The following is a 22,621-nucleotide window of genomic DNA, read 5'->3' as shown; positions in this document are numbered from 1 at the left end:
TAAGGGATAAAGCTGAGCAACTTAAAGTCTGATTTTGATTTTTTCTTCCATACTGATTTTAACTTTGTAGGAAAACATCTCTGTGTGCTTAGTTTAAAAGGCACAGTCTTGCAGAGGCAGCAGGACAATAACCTAAGGTCTTGTTTTGAAATTCATGTTCATAATTTCATTTAGATATGATGTGTTAAGGTCTGTTTTTGACAAATGCTGGAGTAGTTTCACTCATGAGTGCTAATTCCTATTTTGAAGCTTTAAGTTGATTAAAAGGACTTATAATTCTGTGGAAAACTGCCAAGTGCTATGCTCATAGTAGGCCATAATGTAATATTAGAAATTTTATTTTTGTCCTGTCAAAAACAGTCAGCAGCTCCAAATCCTCCAATGCAGCTGGAGTCCTGTGTAATCAGCAGCTATAGCTATTGATTACATCACCTCTTTAAGTATGCTTTCAGCCACCACCACAGGAGGTGGTGATGGAGCACACCACCACAGGAACTACTGGTAATTTTCTACCATGACCAGAAATCTTTTAAAGATTGAACAACACCAATAATATGAAATTATTTGAAGATCAGAATCTAGTAATATAAATTACATGTTCTAAATGGGTTGTTACACTGAAAGCTGCAATTTCACTGCCCTCAAGGACTGAATATGTCTTAATCTGTTTGTCATAAAAGAAGTAATGGGTTTCTCCTTTATTTTATTCTGTTTTAGAAAGCAAATGAGTGGGAATTTATAGAGTGAATAAAAATTTTTAGACTCGTTTATGCGTTAGTCTGCCTTCTGGCTGTGCAACTCTGATGAGGATCGAGCTGTTTTTGTTTCTTGAGTTAAATGAACAAGTTAATTTTCATTTTCAGGACTGTGTACCTCTGCCCTTCCATTTTCATTGCTGTCTCAAATTTTCTCCTTAAAAACAATTCTAGGCTCTTGCAAAACAAGAAAATATTTATAATGAAGAAAAAATAATCAGAGAAAGAGAACACCATAAGAAAATTGCTGCTGAAAGAGCTCAGGCACGCTATAAAAAGCATTATTCTATATGTTGGGAAATGATAGACCAAATCATTGATTTGTCGGCAAAAGTAGGAGAATATCGTCAACTGACAAACAAGTGAGTATGTAGCTGCTAGGCAAAAATAACAGCTGTTAGGTAGCTGTTAGACTGCATCATTCAGGCTGGTTTAAGCATTATAGCAAATTATGTAGTTTCTCAGATATTTTACATGGCAGCTGCAATTAGTTTGTATGCGAGAATGGTGACATTACTTTCATGTGAGGATTCACTGGTGTGTAGTACAGGGTGAACAAATGCTACAGCCTTAGCGTAATTTCTTGAAAACGCAACTAACTTGAATTCTTAGGAGACCAAAATCCACTAGTGCTACGGCTTGTAAAACTGCTGATTTCCTTTCTTGTTACCAAATTCCTTAGTTAGAATTTAAAAACTGAATGGTGCTCATCTCATTCTAGACCGTTCCACTAACACTTTGTCAGAGTAATACAAACAGGATGAATTTCTCAGGATAGATAAACCTGCCTGGACTGTCCAAAGCTTAGCAACTGAGCCCAAATTCTTCTGAGTTCTACATGCTGTGATTCCATCTTCTGACATGCCCTAATTGCACAGGATTTCTGAGATGGTCCTATAAAGGCAGTAATCTCCAAGTGCCTCTACAGTAGAAGTGTTTAAAAACCATGGAATGGGGCTTTATTGCTGTGGTTCTTTCATTAGTATTCAGTGATTTGACTATGGGGTTAGACTTACAGTGTTAGAAAGTATGCCAAAATCTTATTGCTTTTTAGTGTAATTGTATGTTAAAATAATAAAATTGTAACCATGTGAAATACACATGGTTATATTTCATGGAAATTATATCATTTCGGCTTATTTAGTATGTGATAAAATGGTCAGCCTAGGCACAGTTTAGTGAAATTACTAGCTAAAGAAAAGGTTTAATTCATATAATTCTGAATTAATTTTGGCTTTGAGGAAAAATATTCTATAGATTTTTGGCAAGAGGAGGCCTTACACCAGAAAAGGAAAGAATATTTTGGGGCAGGGAAAAGTAGCTGTAGCGAAACTGTTACACACAGTTTTGGCACAGCTCTGCCAGCCAAATATTGTGTGATGACACATTTGTGAAAACACTGAAGCCTACAAGTGCCTACAGCTGTCATAAAAGTAAACAAGCACTTATAATGGCTGTAATAATTATAGGATGCATTATAAACTATAACTAGTTTAGCATATGCTTGTTTCATGATTGGGATTCTTGTAAATTTGAATACACTAGTGTCAAATATCCAACACTCTAATTTTTGGTTGAAACCTCTTTTTTTTTTTTTCCTTTTTTCTGCAGCCGTGTTCCGTTAAAACTGATGCTGGATTGGAAGGAACTTTTTTTAAATGGAAAACCAATATATGAACAAGCCTCAATTCAGCCTTTGCCAGATGAACCTAGCCCAGAACAACTTGTAGAGCTGGATAAAATGAGTCTGTTAGATGAAAAAGATTATGGTGAATACAAGGTACACCAAACTGATAAGGCATAATGGAAGATAATACACCTTGCTTTTTCATAATCATAAACTTTATGTTGTGATCTTGCACTTTGTTCTATTACTGGTTTCTAATGTCAAATTTAGACACACATTTTCTTTTCATTGCTTGTTTATATGAAAACTATATTTGATGTTAGTAGCAATTATAATTCCATTCTTATATATAACCTTAATTATATTTCTTGAGTTGTAGGACCAGCATGTTAATTACAATGCAATGAATTTTCAGCTAACTGAAATTTGAAGGTACAATTAATAATACCAGATTTGAAAATGCAACAAAAAGTAACCAGTAAAAGCAGTAAAATTAAATAGTGTATATGTTACAAAACCTGAATTCTTGATTTCAGCAACTTGGAGTAAAAGTTCTCGAACAAGATTTATTGGTTTGAATGATCCATTTGTTTTAAGATAGTAATGTTTTTTCAAATTATTAATAATGGCTGACATTTTTCTTAATCTTCTGTTAGAATACAAGTAAATATTTTTCAGGGTACATTAAAACTTTACTTCAACTTTTCAATACTTTGATGTAATTTCAAAATTGAAAGATTAAGGATTGACGTTTCCCTGTTAATATGTATTGTTCAATTTTTTCAAAATTATATTAATGATTATATTAGTTAAATCCCATTACATATTTAGACTTCTCAAATAACCTGGTGAGTAGAATGTGGCAAAATCATGGCAAATACCCAGTCTTTGTCTTGTTGGGAATTTATAACTACAATATATATTCGCTTTTTATACGCAGCCTGAGCCAATTGGTACCTTTTCTTTTGCCATGAGTCTAGATGTTCATTATAAGTTTCTGTGATGAATGCCTGACAGCTCAATTTACTGTGGCTTCAATTTTAACACATACTTTTCTGATTTATCTCTTTATAAGGTTCTGATTCACAGCATACCAACTCATGTATGAATTTTGTGATTATTTTCTTAGGTGAAAAAAGGGCTATACACAAAGTCAACAGGGAGGACATAAAAGACAGACAGGCAGGAAACAGTGGAGAGCACTAATGAAAAATTAAGTTTTTCAGTCATATTTTTGTTTATATTATGAAGCCTCAGTAGTCTTCTCTAACTGTAACATCACTGAAGGTCACAAAAATTTATTGACACATTTAAAACCTCTTTTTTCCTTCCAGGCTATTTCACATTATTTAATAGTTGATTTATTCCCAGATGCTGTTAGTCTTATGCCTTTCTGAATTATTCATCAAAAGCTGGCATCATATGACATGTAAAATTGTTGGCACCAGTTCATACTTACGTCTTCTAAAAACCTAAGTGAACATCTAATTCTTTCAAAGTATTACTTCTAGATTAAAGTTTATTGACAGGCCATTCTGACAACATTTATGCTGATATTCTTAGTGCTTTTGAAAAAAGCTCAGGACAGGCAATTTGGCATCTCTCAAGAATACCGTGCTTACATTAGTAATACCAGCTACAAGTGTCAAATATATTTGATAAAATACAAGAAAATTCCATGTGATCAGTCCATTGCACATTACTTATTACATTTTATTTTTAGAATATTTTTTGAAACTGCCATGTTATAAGATGTGCCTAATCACTTAATAAGTTCATGGAATAATCCAAAACCAAGCATAGCATTATTAATTTCCAGCTTCATCCAAAAATGTTGACCAGGAGTTATATAACTCCCACCTGGATGCCAGAAAATTTGTTTCTAACAGGTAAACTATTTTACCTCATGACAGATACAGTCTAGCAATCTTCTGGTTAAAAGAGGAAGATAGTTGAAGGGTGGGGGAACCCATTCCACTTGGAATTAATTTTTCCTAGGGTTCTAATAGAATTTAAAACAACTGATCCATCCCTACCTGTATGTTTAAAGAAAAATTATTCAGATAGTGCAAAGATTGGGGCTTTTTAAGGATGTCTGTTCAATTGCACATAAAGTATGTTTTCTGAGATATGTTAGAGAGGGGATGTTGCGCAACTCAAAAATATTTTATTTGTTTTTACCGATTAAAAATAAGTGACTTTAAATTTATTTTAGGCTGATAATTAAATTGTGTTTTTCTATCTAATATGCATGTGTTCAAAATCAATATTGATCAAATTCTACTAGTAGAATGTATGCTATTGCAATACATGATTCAGGTAGTAAGTTCAGGGAGAGGTTACATATGCTGCCTAGAACGAGTTCAAAACCTTGTCTTTCAATAGAACTTTAGAATTGTCCACTTCTGTTGATGGTGATGAAATATTCAATATAGAGAATGACACAATTGTTTGGGTTTAAAGGTTTGTGAAAGTCATTTGCATTAAGCAGGGCCAGCTTCTGAGTCAGGTCAGGTTGCTTGGCACCTTGTCTGGTCAACTTTCAAGTGTTCCAAGGATAGAGATTCCAGAGACTCTGTGCAATCAGTTCCCATGCTTTACCAGTCTCATTGTGAACTTTTTTTTTCTTCCTTTTTGTGCTGCTTGGAATGTTCCTTGTTGAAACATTTGACTTCGCCATCAACACTGTTGTGCACCCAAAATGAAGTGACAAGCTAGAATCTAATTGGAAATAGTATTAGTCTACACATCTTTCAAACAGCTGTATAATATCCTTCAACCAAATAAATATCAGTGCAGGACTAGTATTTTTCTGTGTACTAAAATGTCTTTTAGCTTCTCACAGCATAAACTTCAGGACATCAGGACTTTCCTAGTGCTATAAGATGCAAAACTGGGAGAGCGAAAGTACAATTCTGTGTTCCGTTCTTTTGACTACATCCTTTCATTCTTATCTTTCTTCCAGTGTGATTTTCAGTAAAATCATCTTTACTAGTAAAACCTAGTAAATTGTACAACTGATAAATTTCTATTGATCTCAGGGTACATGAACTGGAAGTTTCTACTCAGTATCTCCTTCCCTTAAAGATATTTGGATTGGTTTGAGTTGTTGGCTTTGGTTTGATTTTTTTTTTCTCTCTATTGAATGTGTGTTAGGCAAATACATATATTTGAAATCTTTGCTCATTAAATTTTCGGAGATTTAAGTGTGGTACTGGGCAATAATGTTGCCCAGTTTTAGAACACAGAATGTTAGGATAGTGGATTTCTAATACAAAAATCTGCTACTGATCAATTCTATAGTATTGGTGAAATTATTTTTCATGTTTATGGAATTAGAAAAGGGGTTATAGGAATCTGTATTAAATTTGCACAGCAAAGTTCTGGTGGCAGGGGGCTGCTGGAATCTTCCCCCCCCATGTCCAACTAGCCAATGCCAGCTGGCTCCAAGATGGTCCCATCACTGGCCCAGGCTGCGCCAACCAGTGATGGCAGTGACACCTCCGTGATAACGTATTTAAGAAGAAAAAAGGTTTTTACGCAGACCTCAGAGAAGAGAGGAGTGAGACAATGTGAGAGGAACAACTCTGCATATACCAAGGTCAGTGGTGAGATGAGGAGGTGCTCCATGCACTGTTGCTGAGGTTCCCCTGCAGCCCATGGAAGCTCATGGTGATGCAGAAATCCATCTGCAGCCTATGGAGGACCTCACACCGGAGCAGATGGGTGCCCAAAAGAAGGCTATAATCCTGTGGGAGCAGGCTCCTGGCAGAACCTGTGGCCCCTCGAGAGAGCAGGTTTACTGGCTGGACATGTGACCCCACAAGGTGTTCCGGTTTGGCCAAATTTAGAAATATATCCTCTGAGAGAAGGCACAACCACCTCTCCCCCACCAGGTTCAGGAAAAAAAAAATTTTCCTCGAAGGAAAGTGAAGAAGATAAAACTATTTATTTAACAAACACACGGGAAAAGGAAAATAATGCTAAATAATAAAATCTTTCGCTGTGGAGGAAAAACCTGGGAAAGTGTTAGAGTCCTCCCTTTGGTCTCCTTGGAGCTGGGGCTTGGCCCAGGGCCAGGCCCTCTGTGCCCGGTGGAAAGTCCTCCCAATGTGCTCTGATGTTACAGCAATCAAGCAGTCCAGTAGAAAAGAGAGAAAATCCGAAATTCCAGGGAAGGAAAAATTCAACTCTCAGCCTCTCTCCGGAGAACAAAGCAGCTGAACCACTGGCCAAAAAAAACTGTCCTAGGAGCAGCAAGCCAGGTGGTTCCTCCCTCCCCTGCCACAGCTGGGAAACCAATTGCTATCTGTGTGTGACCTTGAACAAGCTGCAAACTGCTTTGAATAAGTTTTGCTCAGTTTTTTCCTTCCCCCTCTCAGGCTCAGTTTAGAGGCATAGAAAGGCACAGGAATTAATTTCTGGGCATAGGCAGCGATATGGGATACGCATCATAAAGTCACCCCAAGACACAAGGGAACCACACTGGAGCAGTCTGTTCATGGGGGACTGTACCCCATGGAAGGGACCCAGCTGGAACAGCTGATGAACTGTAGCCCATGAGAAGGACTCAGGTTGGATATATTGGTAGAGGACTGGCTCCTGTGGGAAAGACTGCATGCTGGGGCAGGGGAAGGTTCCTCTCTCTGAGGAGGAAGCACCAGCAGCAGAAGCATCATGAGGAAATGGTCATAACCCCCATTCCCTGCTCTCCTGCTCTGCTGGGCAGGAGGAGCTACAGAATTTGGAATAAAGTTTAGCCTGGGAAGGAGGGAGGGGTGGGGGGAAGGTGTTTGTAGGATTTGTTTTAGTTCTCCTTATCCTGCTCTGATTTTGATTCATAATAAATTCAACTGATATCCCCAAGTCGAGTCTGTTTTGGCCATTATGATAACTGGTGAGTGATCCCTCCCTGTTCTTATCTCAGATCGTGAACCTTTTGTTATATTTTCTCTATGACATCCATCCAGAGGTAAACTACCACAGAATCTATGAAAATGTTTGTATAAATACTTGTCTCTCAACTAGTTATTAGTGAATATCTATAAATGTTTAATGATTATGACATAATTAAAGGTTTTAACTAGGTTCTATTCTAAAAACTGTGTTATTACTTAATACTATTCAAATTTCGTTATTTTATGTATTGTGTTTAAGTGCATATATTTAGAAAGATGGAAGACAAGACATATTGAGATTTGCTAATTTGTCATTTATACAGAGTATGACAGGGGAATGGAGCCCAACTGAAGAGAACAGTGAAAACAAACCTCCTCTTAATAATAACATACTGGGTCATGTGCTTCGTAGACTGATGGAGAAGTTTTATCCTCCAAAACCCAAATCTTCACCTGAATTTCCTTCATTTCCCATCAAGGGATGTATTTTGGGAAAAATGTTTAGTGGAAAAACTACCTGTGCAAAGTTTCTTGGAAAAGGTAGAGGTTGTTTGTTTCTTTGCCTAGAATTCTTTAAAATTTTTATTTGTTTTAAAATCCCACTCTTACAATGAAAATTGCTTGGGCAAATCCTTGCATGACTAATTCTTGAACCTCAGATGCCTCTGTATTTTGCTGTGGTTGGTTGCATGTCATTCCTTTGTTATATTCCAAAATAAGATTAGAAACACTGGAACTTGAAAGTAATATTAATATTGTATTGTAATGTTAATACGTCTTCATTGAGAATTTGAAAATGCTTTTGGTAAACTTCTTTGGAGATAGTTTGTTTTAGAGGAGACTAGCAAGACAGCTATGTGATTGTTGATACATATTATGAAGTAGTTATGGAGAAGACATAGTGGAAACGATGTACATTAGAAGCCCCAATGAAATAATTAATTTAACTGCTTGTAATAGTTGCTCTGTATGTATGCTCAACTCAAATTGTAGCTATCTAATATTTTTGTGTATTAGTTTGCAATATTCAGGTACTATCTGTTGGTACTCTGGTTCAGGAGGCCATTGAAGCTTTTCTTCAAAATGAAATGGAAACTGAACACCACGTGATTTCAGAGGAACCAGAGAGTTCTGGAGAGCAGAGTGAGGTAAGTATATTTCCAAATTTTGATCTTGGGAATGAAACATGTAAGAAAGAAAACATGTTTCAATTTTTTTACTCAATTTCAAACTTAATTCTAAGTTTTGACAGGTAAGACTGCAAGAGTCATCTTGAATTGACAGCTTGTTTTTTTCTGTAATATGTAGTTTTCATTCTAATCCACTTCCTGTCATAATTGATACAAGGTCCAGGAGAACTTACCAAATTCACCACCAAATCTTCTAGAGGAACTCCAAACAGAAACCACCACAGGTAAATCTTTCTTGCCGCAGATTTTCCTGTGTGTGTCAGGGCCTTGGGATACCTCAGTCTTTTGCATGTCCCAGCAGACATTTTCCTCAGCCTTCCTTTTGGTGTGGAGATACCTGTATAAGCCCTTCTTGTTGCCCTAGACATAAGACAAGGCCTTTTCCCCATGAGGACAGTCAAGTACTGAAACAAATTTCCTGTAGAGGTAGTGTTGTCTCCATCTTTGTAGGTTATTCAGGTCACACAGGGTAAACAGCTGAGAAACCTGGTCTGACCTTAAAACTGATGCCACTTTGAGCAGAAGGTTGTATCTTTACCTTGTAACTTTAACTAGATAACATCCAGAAATTGCTTCTAATCTGAATTACTTAATGGTCCTATGATCCTAACAATTTTATGTACCTTCTGTATTGATTTGTTCAAAGAACATCAAGATGTGTACTTTTATTCTTTATCTATAGTAATAAATTTTATAGTAATAGAATCATTAAACTGTATTTTAGAATCTATTTTAGACAGTTGTCCTGTTGAGAAGGATCCATCTCAGGAAGAATTTGAATTGGATGACAGTCAGGATGACCTACCCAAGGTTAGTAGTCCAGTTTTAGTTTCTACTTTATAAAAAGATGTTAGTTAAAATGGTTAAGTTAATTAAATGGTGCCGGTTTTTCATCATTCTGAATTACTGACCTCAATGCAAGTATTTTCTGTATGAAATATGAAAAGAGCTTATTCTGAAAATTTATTCCTCTGTATGTTGTTTAGAGTTGTACATTTTGTTAAAATTCTATATTTTCTTGTGAAATACCACATTTACATAAGATGTGGTATTTTCAATGACATTTCTGCGTTAGCAAAAATGTATTCCTGCTTGCTGCTGCCAAGCAGATAATTCATCCCATGACAAGGTTCCATTTTTTTATGTTAAAAATGTTTAATTCTACAGTGATTTCTTTGGCTTACTTCCAAAGCTAAGATATAAAAGAATCCCTGTAAAAGTAATGAATTTATATGCTGCTGTATGAAATCATCAGTGGTAGTGGAAATCAGAATAAGCTTTGAACCAGAACACTTAATTTTAATTTCTGGCCTTCATATCCTTCATTTCTTTATCTTGTTTCTTTCATCATTTTTAAGAGTGTAATCATGGAAATCATCTGGAGATTTCAATTGAACTAGGAATTTTTAGTATTAAAACTATTCTCCTTAATAGACCCCCCAAATATTGAATATTAATAAATAAAGGCCACCACCCCCAAAATAAATAAATAAATAGTACTTAATATAAAATGTGGAGTAATTTCAACAATGGCTGTTACGAACATTCTGAGCATATATTGCACTCTTCCACAGCTATCTGTACGTGCCCAGCTTGGTGCTGCATCCCAGAAATGGTTGAAGAAAGGAAAAAGTGTTCCTGATGAATTACTAGTTGACATCCTTTTGGAAGCCATTACGTATGAAATTGTGTAGATACTTGGTTTTATCTACCCTTGTTTGACAGAAAAGTGTCTCAACTACCCTGATGTGCAGTTAGCACTTAAGTTCCTACATGAATATCATTTAAGTTGTATTACTCCCATTAGTATACTGTAAGTTATAAGATAGATTGACCTATTTATTACTTTAGCACAAAAGTTATTTGAGAAAACTGAAATTATAGCTCTGAGCAGTCTCTATAGAGTGGTTTTGAAAACTTTATTTATCAGCAAAAATTGGTTTTTTTTCTGATTTTTTTTCACTTTGATTAGACTTGATGTTATTTTTTCTGATTTAAAATCCGTTACTTCACAGTTTAATAATGTCTGTCATATTCTTTATTCATCAGGAAATTTAATATACTGAAATAAGAATGAATGATGGCTAGAGCAAACTGTTCTTTAGGTTTTATTATTAGGCTATCAATTCACTGTGTAATTTTGGTTCTTCATTTCCTTTTAGCCAAATACCACCAGAGAAGGGGTGGATTGTGGAAGGGTTTCCAATGACAATTAATCAGGCAAAGCTATTTGAAAAATCCTATACAGGGATTGATGTAGAAGAAAAAGATCCAATTTCTGAAAAGGTGTCCCTTGCTATAGATCCCAGAGTCCCTAACAAGCCTGCTCCTACCTCACCTGCATTTGATGTTTCTATATTATTGGATCTTTCAGACAGTGTGGTACTGAAACGCGCAGCTAATGTGAAATGTAAGTTTACAACTACTATTAACAAAGTAAAATGACAAGCAGGTATCTGTAAGTTGTACTTATTAATGCAAAATAACATTACTGGGCAACATCGGTATATCTCACAGTATCACTTTTGTTAATTGTGCCTTGATTACTTCCAAGTTATTTCAGATACTTCTGTTTGTTTCAGTCTAAGGCACATCAGCAGTGTGCAAGTGCATGTGTATATGCTTTTTAGTATTTGTACTGAATTCTCACTACAGCTGAGATGGCACAGTGGGTGGTGTTAGATATTACACAAAACAGCAGCTGGAAAAAGCACAAGTTGTAACAGATACAGAATATGCTGTATTGCAAATGAGTGTCTGTAAATAGTATTTTTCTTCAGGATACACACTTAGAAAAAAGGAAATCATGAACAGAGGTGTTGCAGTGGGGGGAAATATAGATGGACACAGAGGGATGTGCCAATATTAATTCCCTGAGAGTGCCAGCATAAATTTGTACTGCTTTTGTCTTGTCTTCAGTTAGTGAATGATCAGGCATCAAAGTCAGTTCTGACCAGCCAAGGCAAAGGCATCAAAGGCTTTTTGACAGCTGCTTCACTTCCAGACCACACATTTTAAGACCTTGGTGAAACAGAAGTTTTTTTAATGAGTATGTCGTGTATTATCCAGATTATGAGGAGATTCTTCTTCGTTGTTTTCACTGCAGTGCATAGATGGCAAATAGCTTGAATTAAAGCACCATTTTCATTTAGCTTTTAAGTACAGGGAGGCGTAAGGATGGGACAAAATCTTTAGAGCTTTTGCTAAAAGTCTGGTGAGGATAAATATATAGACAATTGAAACTCTTGCTAATTTTAAGACCTTGTGCTGCCAAAACACTTGGAACATGTGGTGACATTTAATATAATCTCAGAAATACAAATGGAATTTATTTCATAAGATGCAAATGTGATGATAGAGTCAAAAAAACAATTAAAAATCAGAATTCTTTTAAAATGGCATATTTCTAATGAATTAAAGGCTTTTTAAAATTTAGAGAAGACTCAGAGGAGACAATACCTTGTCTTTTCATGAACTGAAATGTCTGCTTGTTGTGAAAAGTAGATACTTTGTATGAAATTGGTAAAATATCTTCTAACTGGTAGAGTAGGTAGGCCTGAAATAGTCTGCCCACAGGAATACTTCATCTCTTCAAATGGAGGCTTCTATACCTGAAAAGCATTCATCAGGAAATGTTAGTGCTATAATTGGCTATGCACTTAAACAGAGGAAGAGGCAAGTCAGTGTCTTAGGTACTTTGCAGCTTAATTCTATATTTCTGTGATGTTCTCTGACTTTTCCTTTCTTTTAGGCAGTTTGGTACCCAGCATTTAAGTGAAGAAATTTAAGATCAAGGAACACTGAATTTGTTCTTATGATTATCTTAGTTTGGGTGAATAACTGTCTGATCCTTGCTCAGTATATGCTTATATATGCGTTTTTCCACACAGTAGATAAAAGAAAGGCATCTCGGGCTGAACAGAGCAGCGATCAAAACTCAGAAGCTGAAATCTTAGAAGAGAAGATTGACTTAGCCAGGGAGCAGGTGCTGCACAGGTATGTTATATGAAGTACAAAAAAGTTGCTTCAGCCAGGCGTTTAGACATTTAACTGATCTGAATCTCATATGTGGTCCAGGCCAATACTGATACGCTTAATGTTAAGAATTTACTTAGACCTTTCTATAATGTGGGGCCTAAAGGGTATTTTCATTTTCTGCACAATATAAATCATCCTTGAAAATAAGAATTCATATGTTTTGGTTTTCCAAGATATTGTTCCAAGGAGAATTTAGTTTTCAGGTATATATTACATTAACTATATGTATATATTCTGTGTATACATATGTGTATCTCTATGTGTACACATATATCTGAGGTGTGTCACATGTGATGTGACTGCCCTTGAGTGAAATACAGTTGATTTGAGTTAGAGATTTTATAAAATGGTATTTCCCACCTCTACATTTACAAAAAACCCTTAGTTTTCTAATTTTAATTGAACCACTAGATGTTTAACTTTATACAAAGAGCAAAATCAAGAACAACAATTCTTGTTTCTGAATATTCAATACTATTAACTGTTTCAGACTATTACATTACCTATTATTATTGGTTTAATTCTGATATTAGAAATTAAATATAGGTTGTGACATGAAAGAGTAAGAAATACATGATTAGTTAACAATAGAATTTTGAATTTTTTCCTATATTTAAAATGAGGGGTTTGATATGGATGGAGTTGTTTAAGTATTAAATTAGATGGTCTGCTTTTTCTTTCATTTATTAATTTTAGAAAATGTCTGATTTTCCATTAGTTAGATTTTAATTTTATACATTGATATGATTTTTGTAGAATTGCAGGCTTTCTAAAGACATGGCCAAAATTAGAGAAATGGTTTTCAGTCCATCAAAACACTCTAGTGAAAGTAAATGCAGAGACAGAAGAAAGTCTCGTGTGTGAAAGAGTGAAGGAAATTATAATAGAAGAAATTGTGAAAAAGCAGAGGACAAGTAAGTTTTCGTATTCTTACTTGCTAGAAGTCAGTAATAAAAGACTTTGTTTTTTATATATAACATTAGTAATTACTATATAAAACTATATGGCAACCTACATTTTTGCTGCCCCTGAAAAAATCTGAGGATGCGCTAGTTGGTGATAACTGCTCCAGAGCCCTGAACTTTTCTGTTGTGTTTTTACCTTTTCAGAGTGTATGGGCTAATTTCACATAAAAACTAAAGCATTAGATTCAGTCCTTTCTTCCTGGTTTAAAAATTACAGCTAGCATCTTCATCATATGGGATAGCATAATTGTACAAGAAAGTCTAACTCGCCGTTATCAACATAGAGGGCTTTATCAGTAACAGCATAAAAATTTGGATAAGTAGAAGTGGTTTTGACATTTAATTTTGGTACATGTTTATTTGATTTTTCCTTCTTATCACCCAGAAGGAAAGAATCGTTTAAAATAATAAAAAAAAAGAAAAAAGATGAAGCATCCAGGGGGAAAAATGCATCAAGTAAACCAGCAATAGTGACCTCTAAATAATCAGTTTTTTTCATAATTATTATGAGAAAATCTTCATGTGTCTTCTACCACCAAAAGAAAGAAAACCCCAAACTCGAAAAGCACTCTTAACAGTAAAAGTTTATCCCACTACTTCTGTGCAAGGTTTCTAGTTCGTGAAAAATTCTTGGAAATACCACACCCGAGAGAAAATTGGATGGAGGGGTTTTTTTATGTGCTTGGTATATAATTAATGGCACTGCTAGAGTCAATAGCAAAATTTCTATTGTTGCAAATGGATTGGAGATTTTCTAGTTAGAATCCAGCTGTTGTATAGAAGTACTATAAGGGTTATTTACTCCCTAAGAAGAAATAATACCTGGGGTGAATTAATAAAGTTTAATTTAATACTTATGTTGATAGCTTCCAAACTGTCCTTCACTATTAGGTTCATATAAGCAGAATAGAGAATCAGGTTGGTCAAGCATGTTCTCCCTTTGGTGAATCCATGCTGACTACTCCTGATCAGCTTCTTGTCTTCCATGTGGGTGGAGATGGTCTCTAGAATGAGGTGCTCCATCACCTTTCCAGGGATTTAAGTGAGGCTGACTGACTGGTAGTTCCCTGTGTCCTCTTTCTTGCCTGTTTTGAAGACCAAGGTGGCATTTGCTTTCTTCCAGTCCTCAGGCACCTCTCCTGGTCTCCATGACCTTTCAAAGATGACCATGAGCCCCCTGGCTATGGTGCCCCACAGTTCCCTCAGTATTCGGGAATGCATCCTGTCAGGGCCCATGCATTTATGGATGTCGAATTTGTTTAGGGGTTAACTGATCCAATCTTCCTTGAGCATTGCTGATTCCATGAATATATTTTTGATGGACAACACCTAAGCAATGAAACAGTGAATCTGTTCCATTTTTTTGAACTGTCAGAGTAGCATAGATATCTAATTCTATTTATTGAGACTTAAAATACATTTGAAAGTACTAATTCTACATTCATATCAAGGGCCTGTGGAAGAAATAGCGCCAGAAGAAGAGGTTTTACCAGTTACAGATGAAGAAGAGGTTTTACCAGCTAGAGAAGAAGAAAAGGTTTTACCAGTTATAAGTCAGCCTTCTCCCTCTCCTGAGACACCACAACCGATTGAACCAGGATCAGATGAATGGATTTATGTAGATGAGCCACTTCCCCAGGTACATTAATTCATGACAGAAAATCTTAATATCAAAGTATGTATTTTTATTATTATTTTATGCATGTCCTACCTAAACCTTTTGCATCATTGCATGTTGTTTTCTTCAATATTTTTTAATAAAAGGTATGCTATTACTTTTTAATAAATATGCAAAGAACAGTTGCTACTAAAATACATAAAATAAGGAATCATGCTTTCAAATTTAGATTTTTTTAAATTCTTTGCAATTATGATGAAAAACACAGCATTCAAAATAATAATACTTTTTACTATTATTAAATACTAACACAAACTTACTAGATCACTTTTCTTTCTCTGACAAGGGTAAGTTGTGGGTCTCATACAAAGAGTAATAACAGTGTGCACTAATCTTTCTCCTAGTATATTTTTTGTCCTAATATGTTTTCCCCAAGTAGGTCTTCTCAGATTGTAGTGATCTGAAATTTAGGGGTTTTCTGAAATGGCTGTATATCTGCATCTTGTGTTTAGTAGCTTTGAATGGACTTTTCTTCCATGAGTGTGTTTTTTGGTTGCTTTAGTAGCTTTTTTGAAGTAATTTAGTTTTTGTTCTCTATGACATAGCTTGTATAATTATGTTAATTCTGAAAAAGTATTTCTGTTTCTTTGCTTTAAACTGTGATCTTTGCTTGGATCATTTGGTGACCCTAATTCATATATTGAGAAATACAATGAATAATAATTCTATAATCAACCTCTGAAGGTATTTAAAATGTGACAAGCATCTCTTAAATGTTCATTTTATTTCATGTCGCTTTTATTCTCCAATCCAGTTATAATTGTTCTAGTTCTTCTGTAAATTTTTTGAGATGACAAGCTAGGACTGCATGCAGTTTTTGAGATGCAGATTTTTTAAGGGCGGACAATGATGGTTTGAATTTTGTTCTGTAATTGCTTTCCTAATGTTTACCAGTTTTCCTTCTTGACTGTAGTCAGCTCACATATGCTGGGTTTCCTCTGGCCATGGTCTTTATTTACATTTCATGACAGTCAGTCAGTCAAACATCACTCTTGCAACACTAGACAGTCAGTTGAGATTTTTACAAGCTCAAACATTTATGAATGACCAAATTTTCATACTTCAGTGCCCTCTCTGTAGCACTACGTATTTTACGAGCATATCCAAAACAACAGATTCTAGAGTATTCTGCTGGAATTTCCTGTTCCTTTAGACACCTACCACTTTTTCCAAAAGAAATTCACAGGATAAAATTATATGTTGGTACAATGTCTGTAATCAGCTGTAAACCAAAAGAAATGCATATTAAAAAAAAAATCAGTAATATGATTTAATGAAATATTTTTTTGTGTATTTGCTAATGCTACAGACAAATGAGTTACCAAGAAATTTATCAATTAATTTTGATTTTTTTTTTAATTCACAGGAGATAATTGATTTTTTAGTATGTTACTGGGAAGTGGTAGAAAATACATATATGAATACTATCAAAACTGTACTTAGATGTCTAAGGGATGAACAATACACTATAATTCATTACACAGCAGATATTAGGTAAGTAGAAATAGTATCTTATTACATTAATATTAGTGTTTTGTATTTTTCATATGGCTTTCTGTATGTCTTTTAACCCCAAAGTTATTTTTACCATAATTTACAGAAAAAAATTTCAAGATTATTTGAAACGTCCACATCTTAAGCAGGAGTTTGTATCTCAGTGGCAAACAGATTTTAATTCAATTGCTGATGACCTGCAAGATGATGAGGAAACAAAAGCTGAACTACACCAAAGAGTTACTGTAAGTAAATGGTAGAAATTACAATATACCATTGTATACAAGCTTGTATTTCATTGTATACAAGCTTGATACAACATGAATGATATTTTTATTTACTTTTTTTTTCCCCTCTTTATTGTTCTTCTTAAGCTATTTAATTTCCTCTTGTGTATAAAGTGTCCTTTAAAATTATTCCTCTGTTGTTTGGCCATAATTTTCTTACATCTTGCTTTGGTTTTTTGGTTACACTGTGGTACACTGTAAAATAAATATTTTTCTGCTCTCTTTTTCTTTACATTTTGTGGTTTTCAGAGATTTTACAAGTTGGATGCTCCTATCACAATCTAACAAATCTTGGCAGTATTTTAGTTTTTCTGTAAATTATGTATGATAATATATGTTTTCCAAAACTGATCATTACAAAGTACAGAGAATTTCTTGGGATGTTTTGATTCAGGTAGATCTTTTCTAGGTCATACATGTCCTGGGAGTTCTTTTTCACAAAAATTCGTAACAGTAAAGGTCCTAACAAGTTCAGAGCTAGATTTAGCATAAGCCAACAGTAGAGCTATCTTTGTATTCATCAGATTCCATTTCAGAACAGACCTGATTTTTAGTTGAGTCGTATCAGGAACATTCCCCAAAAAAGAGAAAAAGAATACAGACAACACTGCTAGTTGAAAGGAACATTTGAGGAATAATGGATTAATCCAGCTAAGATGGAAAAGGCATTGGACCTCCTTTTCCATAGAAATATTCCAAGAGAATGGAGTAAAGGATTGAAAGATCATCATCTATATTCCTAATTTCTACTAAATGGAATATAAAAAGACTGGAATCACTCTGTCCTACATTTTAGACAGATAAAATTAAAATATCTAACCTTTTGCTCAAAACATACTTGACATTATCCAATTCAAGTTATGTGAAGAGGAGGTTATACTCCCATATTTTGCACTGAGACTCAGATACTGTGATAAGCCTAAGCTGTTTGGAGTAAACATAGGATTTTCAGAACTTTTTTTAATAACCCATTCTATTCCTTGTGAATCCCAAACCTGTGGGTGATTGTGAAGATGATCTGCCTCTATGCTTTTAAAGGCATGCTCACTGCATCTCCCTGAATGTATGAATTCTGTCAGCCATCCTTCCTTGCTGCTAGGAAAAAAGAGGAAATGAGAAGAGTGATAATCTTCAAAATGTTTTTCCTCAAACTCACAGACTGCTCAGCACTGTCATCTCAGCTGGACCCTTTCTAAAACACTGGAAAGCGCCAGCTGTAATACCTGAAAAACAAATTTCTCTGGTGTCAACTGGGAAATGTAAAAACCCACCCCATTTTGCGAAGTATGTGAAATTCCTTAAAGGTCCAAAGCCCAGAGGGCAGTGAAGATTTTGGCCTGTTGTTGCAGCTTAACCCCAGCCGGCACTTAAGCCCCATGCAGCCACTCACTCCCACCAGTGGGATGGGTGAGAGAATCAGAAGAGTAAAATTGAGAAAACTCCTGGGCAGAGGTAAAGACAGTTCAACAGGCAAAGCAAAAGCAGTGCACAGAAGCAAAGCAGAACAAGGAATTCATCCCCCACTCCCCTTGGGCAGGCAGGTGTTTGGCCATCCCCAGGAGAGCCGGGTGCCATCACACAAAATGGCAACTTGGGAAGACAAACACAGCCACTCCCAATATCCCCCCTGCTTCCTTTTTCTCCCTCTGCTTTATATACTGAGCATCGTGCCATGTGGTGTGGAATGTCCTGTTGGTCATCTGGGGTCAGCTGTCCCAACTGTGTCCTTTCCCAATTCCTTGTGCACCCCCAGCTCCCTCTCTGGTGGGGTGGGGTGAGGAGCAGAAAAGACCTTGGCTCTGTGCACGTGCTGCTTAGCAGTAACAAAATCATTCTTGTGTTATCAGCACTGTTTCCAGCACAAATCCAAACCATAACCCATAGTCACCACTCTGAAGAAAGTTAACTCTTCCAAGCCAAAACCAGCACACATCCTAAATATCCAAACACAGAATTACTGTGGGTAAAATACACTTCAGCAGCACATCTCTGTCTGTCTTCCAGCAATTTCTCCAACTTCCCTCTCACTGCATTGCTATCATTGAATATGATTGCTATCACTACTTCTCTTGTTCCAAATAGGAGAGGACTTAGCAAATGCATCCATTTTTTAGTTTTTTTCACCACCTGACTACAAGAAAAGAAGGAGAGAGAAGCTGCTTCACTGTGAAAAGAAGAGCAGTGGGGAAGAAAAAGAAGATAATCATAAAACATGCTTTTAGCTTCTGCCAGAGGAATATAACTCACTGTATTCCTCTCCAATTTTCTCCAAGGCTTACAGTTAATCAAAACTGTGATTTAAATAATATGAGGGCAAAAAGGAAAATTCTTCTTCTTACATGTTTAAGAAAAGTACTGGAAGGAGCTGTACATCAATTTGTACAAAACATTAGTGTGTTTTTTGGTGTGGTATTGGGTTTATGTGAAAGTTTTTTGTGGCAAAGGGTCTGCAGAGGTGGCTTCTGTAAGAAAGTGTGGCAGCTGTGAGAGAGGAGTGAGAAAATGTGAGAAACAGCTCTGTGGTCACCAAGGATGGTGAAGAAGGAAGAAGAGGAGGTGCTCCAGGCACCAGAGCAGAGATTCCCCTGTGGCCTGTGGAGAAGGCCACGGTGATGCAGGTTGTTCCACTGAAGCCCATGGAGGACCTCAGGGAAGCAGATCTCCACCCTGCAGTCCATGCGGTCCACCCAGGCAGTATCAGGTGGACATGCTGTGAAGGAGCAACAGCCTGTGGAGAGCCCAACCAGAGCAGGTTCCTGGCAGGAGCTGTGGCCGATGGGGTACACATGATGGAGCAGTACAGTCCTCAAGGGCTGCACACGCAGAGAGGATCCACACTGGAGTAGTTGTTGAAGAACTGAAGCCTGTGGGAAGGACCCGCATTGGAAAAATCCATGGAGGACTGTATTCCATGGGAGGAACCTCACTCTGGAGCAGGGAAAGAGTATGAGGGGAAAGGAGCAGCAGATAAAATGTATAATGAACTCATCACAATCATCCATTCCCCATTTTTCCTGCGCCATTTAGGAGGTAGGAGGTAGAAGAGTCAGGAGTGAAGTTAAGCCTGGGAAGAACAATGGGTGGGTGAATGGTATTTTAATTTTGTTTTATTTCTCATTATTCTGCTGTGTTATTAATTGATATTAAATTAAATTAATTGCCCCAAATCAAGTCCATTTTGCATATGCTAGTAATAGGTGAGTGATCTTCTCATCATTATCTTGATGCATGAACTCTTCCATCATATTCTCTCTCTCTTTCCTGTGAGGAAGAGTGATAGAGCAGTTTATTGGACAGCTGGCAACCAGCCAAGAGCAACCCACCACTGCCAATAGATAAGTTGTATGCTCATGTATTTTTCATCCAGCAGCATAACCTTATGTACATACTCTACAATGTGAACAGCCCTGAATATCTTATTGCCTGCACCTTGGCTACCTTTTAGCCACCACTGATGTGTTAGGTGGCCCAGGGACTTCCCTGTGGCTTTTGTCCAACAGAGGACGAGTGGATTTATCTGGTCTTTAGACGGGGGAGAGAAATAGAATCTAACATAATAGGCTGCAACCAAGACCTGTTGAATATGGAATCACCTCACCAGAAGCCTAAGCTCCTCTCCTTTTCTTCTGTCTCAGAACAGGTCAAGTGGGGTAGAGCTGCCTGGAGCCAAAGAGACAGCTCATCTTGTCCTACCTTGGCACTGTATTTAACAGCACTCTCCTCCCATGGCCTCGTACACATAGTGGCCTGTCACACTATTTCCATGCAGAGATTGCAATAGGGAACAAAGGGTTTGCATAATGTTGCATGCTTAGTAGGTCCTCAGTGCTGCCAGTGAGCCACTTAGTGCTGCTATTTGACGTAGTCACCAGCTGAAGAGCCCTTAATTAAAAGAACATCAGAGAAAAGTGGTGTGGAAGCTACCCAAATTTGAAAAGCACTTGAAATCTGACACAATTTTCTCAGTATTTTTCATATTGCACATCCCCTTAGATGTTAGACAACTATTCTTAGTGTATTAACTAGCAAGCCATTCAAGTGGAAAGTTGTAGGTGCAGTTGGGAGCTTAGCTATTCCTATTTGTCTAGCTTAGGTAGATCATCTCTGCCTAAGGAAAGCAAGGCAGCTTGCACACTGAACTCATATCTTTGCATTCTCTCCACCACATTTGTAAAGAAATTTTCTGTCAGCACTCTGTAGGCATATGACCTGACCAGATGTTGATATTTATAGCAATATAGAAAAAGTCACAGATAGAAAGATGCCCTATACACAGGCAAAAAAAAAAAAAAAAAAAAAAAAAAAGTTTTCTTTCATAAGTAATTATCATATTTGATTTTGTGCTTTAGAACCTCAAAGATCTTCTGTGGGATATCTGTGACAGCAGAAGGGAAGAAGCAGAGCAGGAACGTATTAATATCATGAATGAAGAGTGGCTACCAGATCATAGGGGGCTTGCAATGAACCATTTCTTTACACTTATGCAGGTATGGACTGCTACAGAGTCTGAAATGGAAGGGAACAATGAATTAGATTTGGAAGACACTGAGCATGAGAGGAATTTCATATGGTTGGCTCCAAAAATGTGAAGGATTAAAAATTAATTAAGCAAATATTCATGTGTTTTCTGAATTTGTAGAGAAAGTTAAGAGACAAAAAGTAGATGACATTCCATACATTTAACTTTGGCAGACAGGAAAGATTAAGAAAAATACCATTCTTGTTCAACCCCCAAAACTTTCAATCTCTATTATAAACTGCTGCTTTTTGCAGTTTCATTGCTCCAACGAATCTTCTTGAGTTCTGTGACAGAGATGTTACAGGTCTTTATTCTTCAGTGATCATATTGACATCTCCTTTTAATTTATGAATTACATCATTCACAACTGTTGTAAACCTGCTTGATGTTACAGTATTTCCCATACTTCAGATTTATTTCAGTTGTAACTTCACAAATATGTCTTGAAATTTTACCAACAGACCAACAAAAAGAAACCCCAAAAAATCAACTGACGTTTTTGAGAATGAGATGTCATTTTTTGCTATTAAGGAAACCTCTTAAATATGACCCAGCTTTCAGATATGTAACTTAAAGGTTTTCAAGAGTCCATTCAGTCCTGCAGTAAAGTAAGATTTCCCTATTACCGCTGTTCTAGGTGCATACATTTAGTTTAGAACTGGAATGGAGTATTCTGGACTAGACTAGGCTAGACAGGCTTTTCTGTAAGCTTTCACATCCTGTGAAAGTCTTGGCAAATTTAAAGAAGACAATGAAAACAGTGTTTTAAACACATGCCTTGTGATGCTGATTTAGCTGAAAAAGCCAGGCCTAAGCAGTTTAGGGTGGGCTTCCAGCCCTTTAATTCTCTGTGCTATTTTTATATGTTTAATAAACAAGGGAACTACTCTCCTATATCATATGAGTGTTGTGGTAATTCAAGCAAAGTTTGTGAAATAGTACTATAGTAAGGAAATTGTTAACTTTGTTTTCAAAGAGTCTAAATAATGCCCTAAATAAAGATTTTGAGTGACTGACTAAAGAGAGAGGTCAAAATGTCAAATAATTGCTGACTATCTGAACCACATTGGTCCTGTAATTAGGGTATTTATAGTCCTGAATATTTAAAAAATACATCTTGAATTATGTGCATAAAGGAGACAAACTTACATTACAGAGCTTAAATATTTT

The 22,621-nt window shown here is 36.2% G+C and overlaps 1 protein-coding gene across 9 annotated transcripts in view; it reads left to right on the top strand.

The window, feature by feature from the left end:
* The window catches only part of SPEF2 (sperm flagellar 2), an 82,589-nt gene that overhangs the window by 23,392 nt on the left and 36,576 nt on the right, over positions 1-22,621 (top strand). For 7 of the 9 annotated variants that reach the window (XM_032096703.1, XM_032096702.1, XM_032096705.1 and 4 more), the window contains 14 exons: positions 930-1,117; positions 2,367-2,535; positions 7,604-7,820; positions 8,298-8,428; positions 8,628-8,694; positions 9,195-9,280; positions 10,045-10,148; positions 10,633-10,880; positions 12,361-12,466; positions 13,265-13,422; positions 14,925-15,112; positions 16,518-16,645; positions 16,752-16,890; positions 21,282-21,419. In XM_032096703.1, coding sequence (XP_031952594.1) covers positions 930-1,117; positions 2,367-2,535; positions 7,604-7,820; positions 8,298-8,428; positions 8,628-8,694; positions 9,195-9,280; positions 10,045-10,148; positions 10,633-10,880; positions 12,361-12,466; positions 13,265-13,422; positions 14,925-15,112; positions 16,518-16,645; positions 16,752-16,890; positions 21,282-21,419 — 2,067 coding nt within the window. Of the gene's footprint in view, positions 1-929; positions 1,118-2,366; positions 2,536-7,603; positions 7,821-8,297; positions 8,429-8,588; positions 8,695-9,194; positions 9,281-10,044; positions 10,149-10,632; positions 10,881-12,360; positions 12,467-13,264; positions 13,423-14,924; positions 15,113-16,517; positions 16,646-16,751; positions 16,891-21,281; positions 21,420-22,621 lie in introns of those variants that run through there. The other 2 variants (XM_032096710.1, XM_032096711.1) reach the window with 2 other exon arrangements.

The sequence above is a fragment of the Corvus moneduloides genome, chromosome Z (assembly GCF_009650955.1).
Source record: "Corvus moneduloides isolate bCorMon1 chromosome Z, bCorMon1.pri, whole genome shotgun sequence".
NCBI classification, from domain to species: Eukaryota; Metazoa; Chordata; class Aves; order Passeriformes; family Corvidae; genus Corvus; species Corvus moneduloides.
This window is presented reverse-complemented; position numbering and strand designations above follow the sequence as displayed.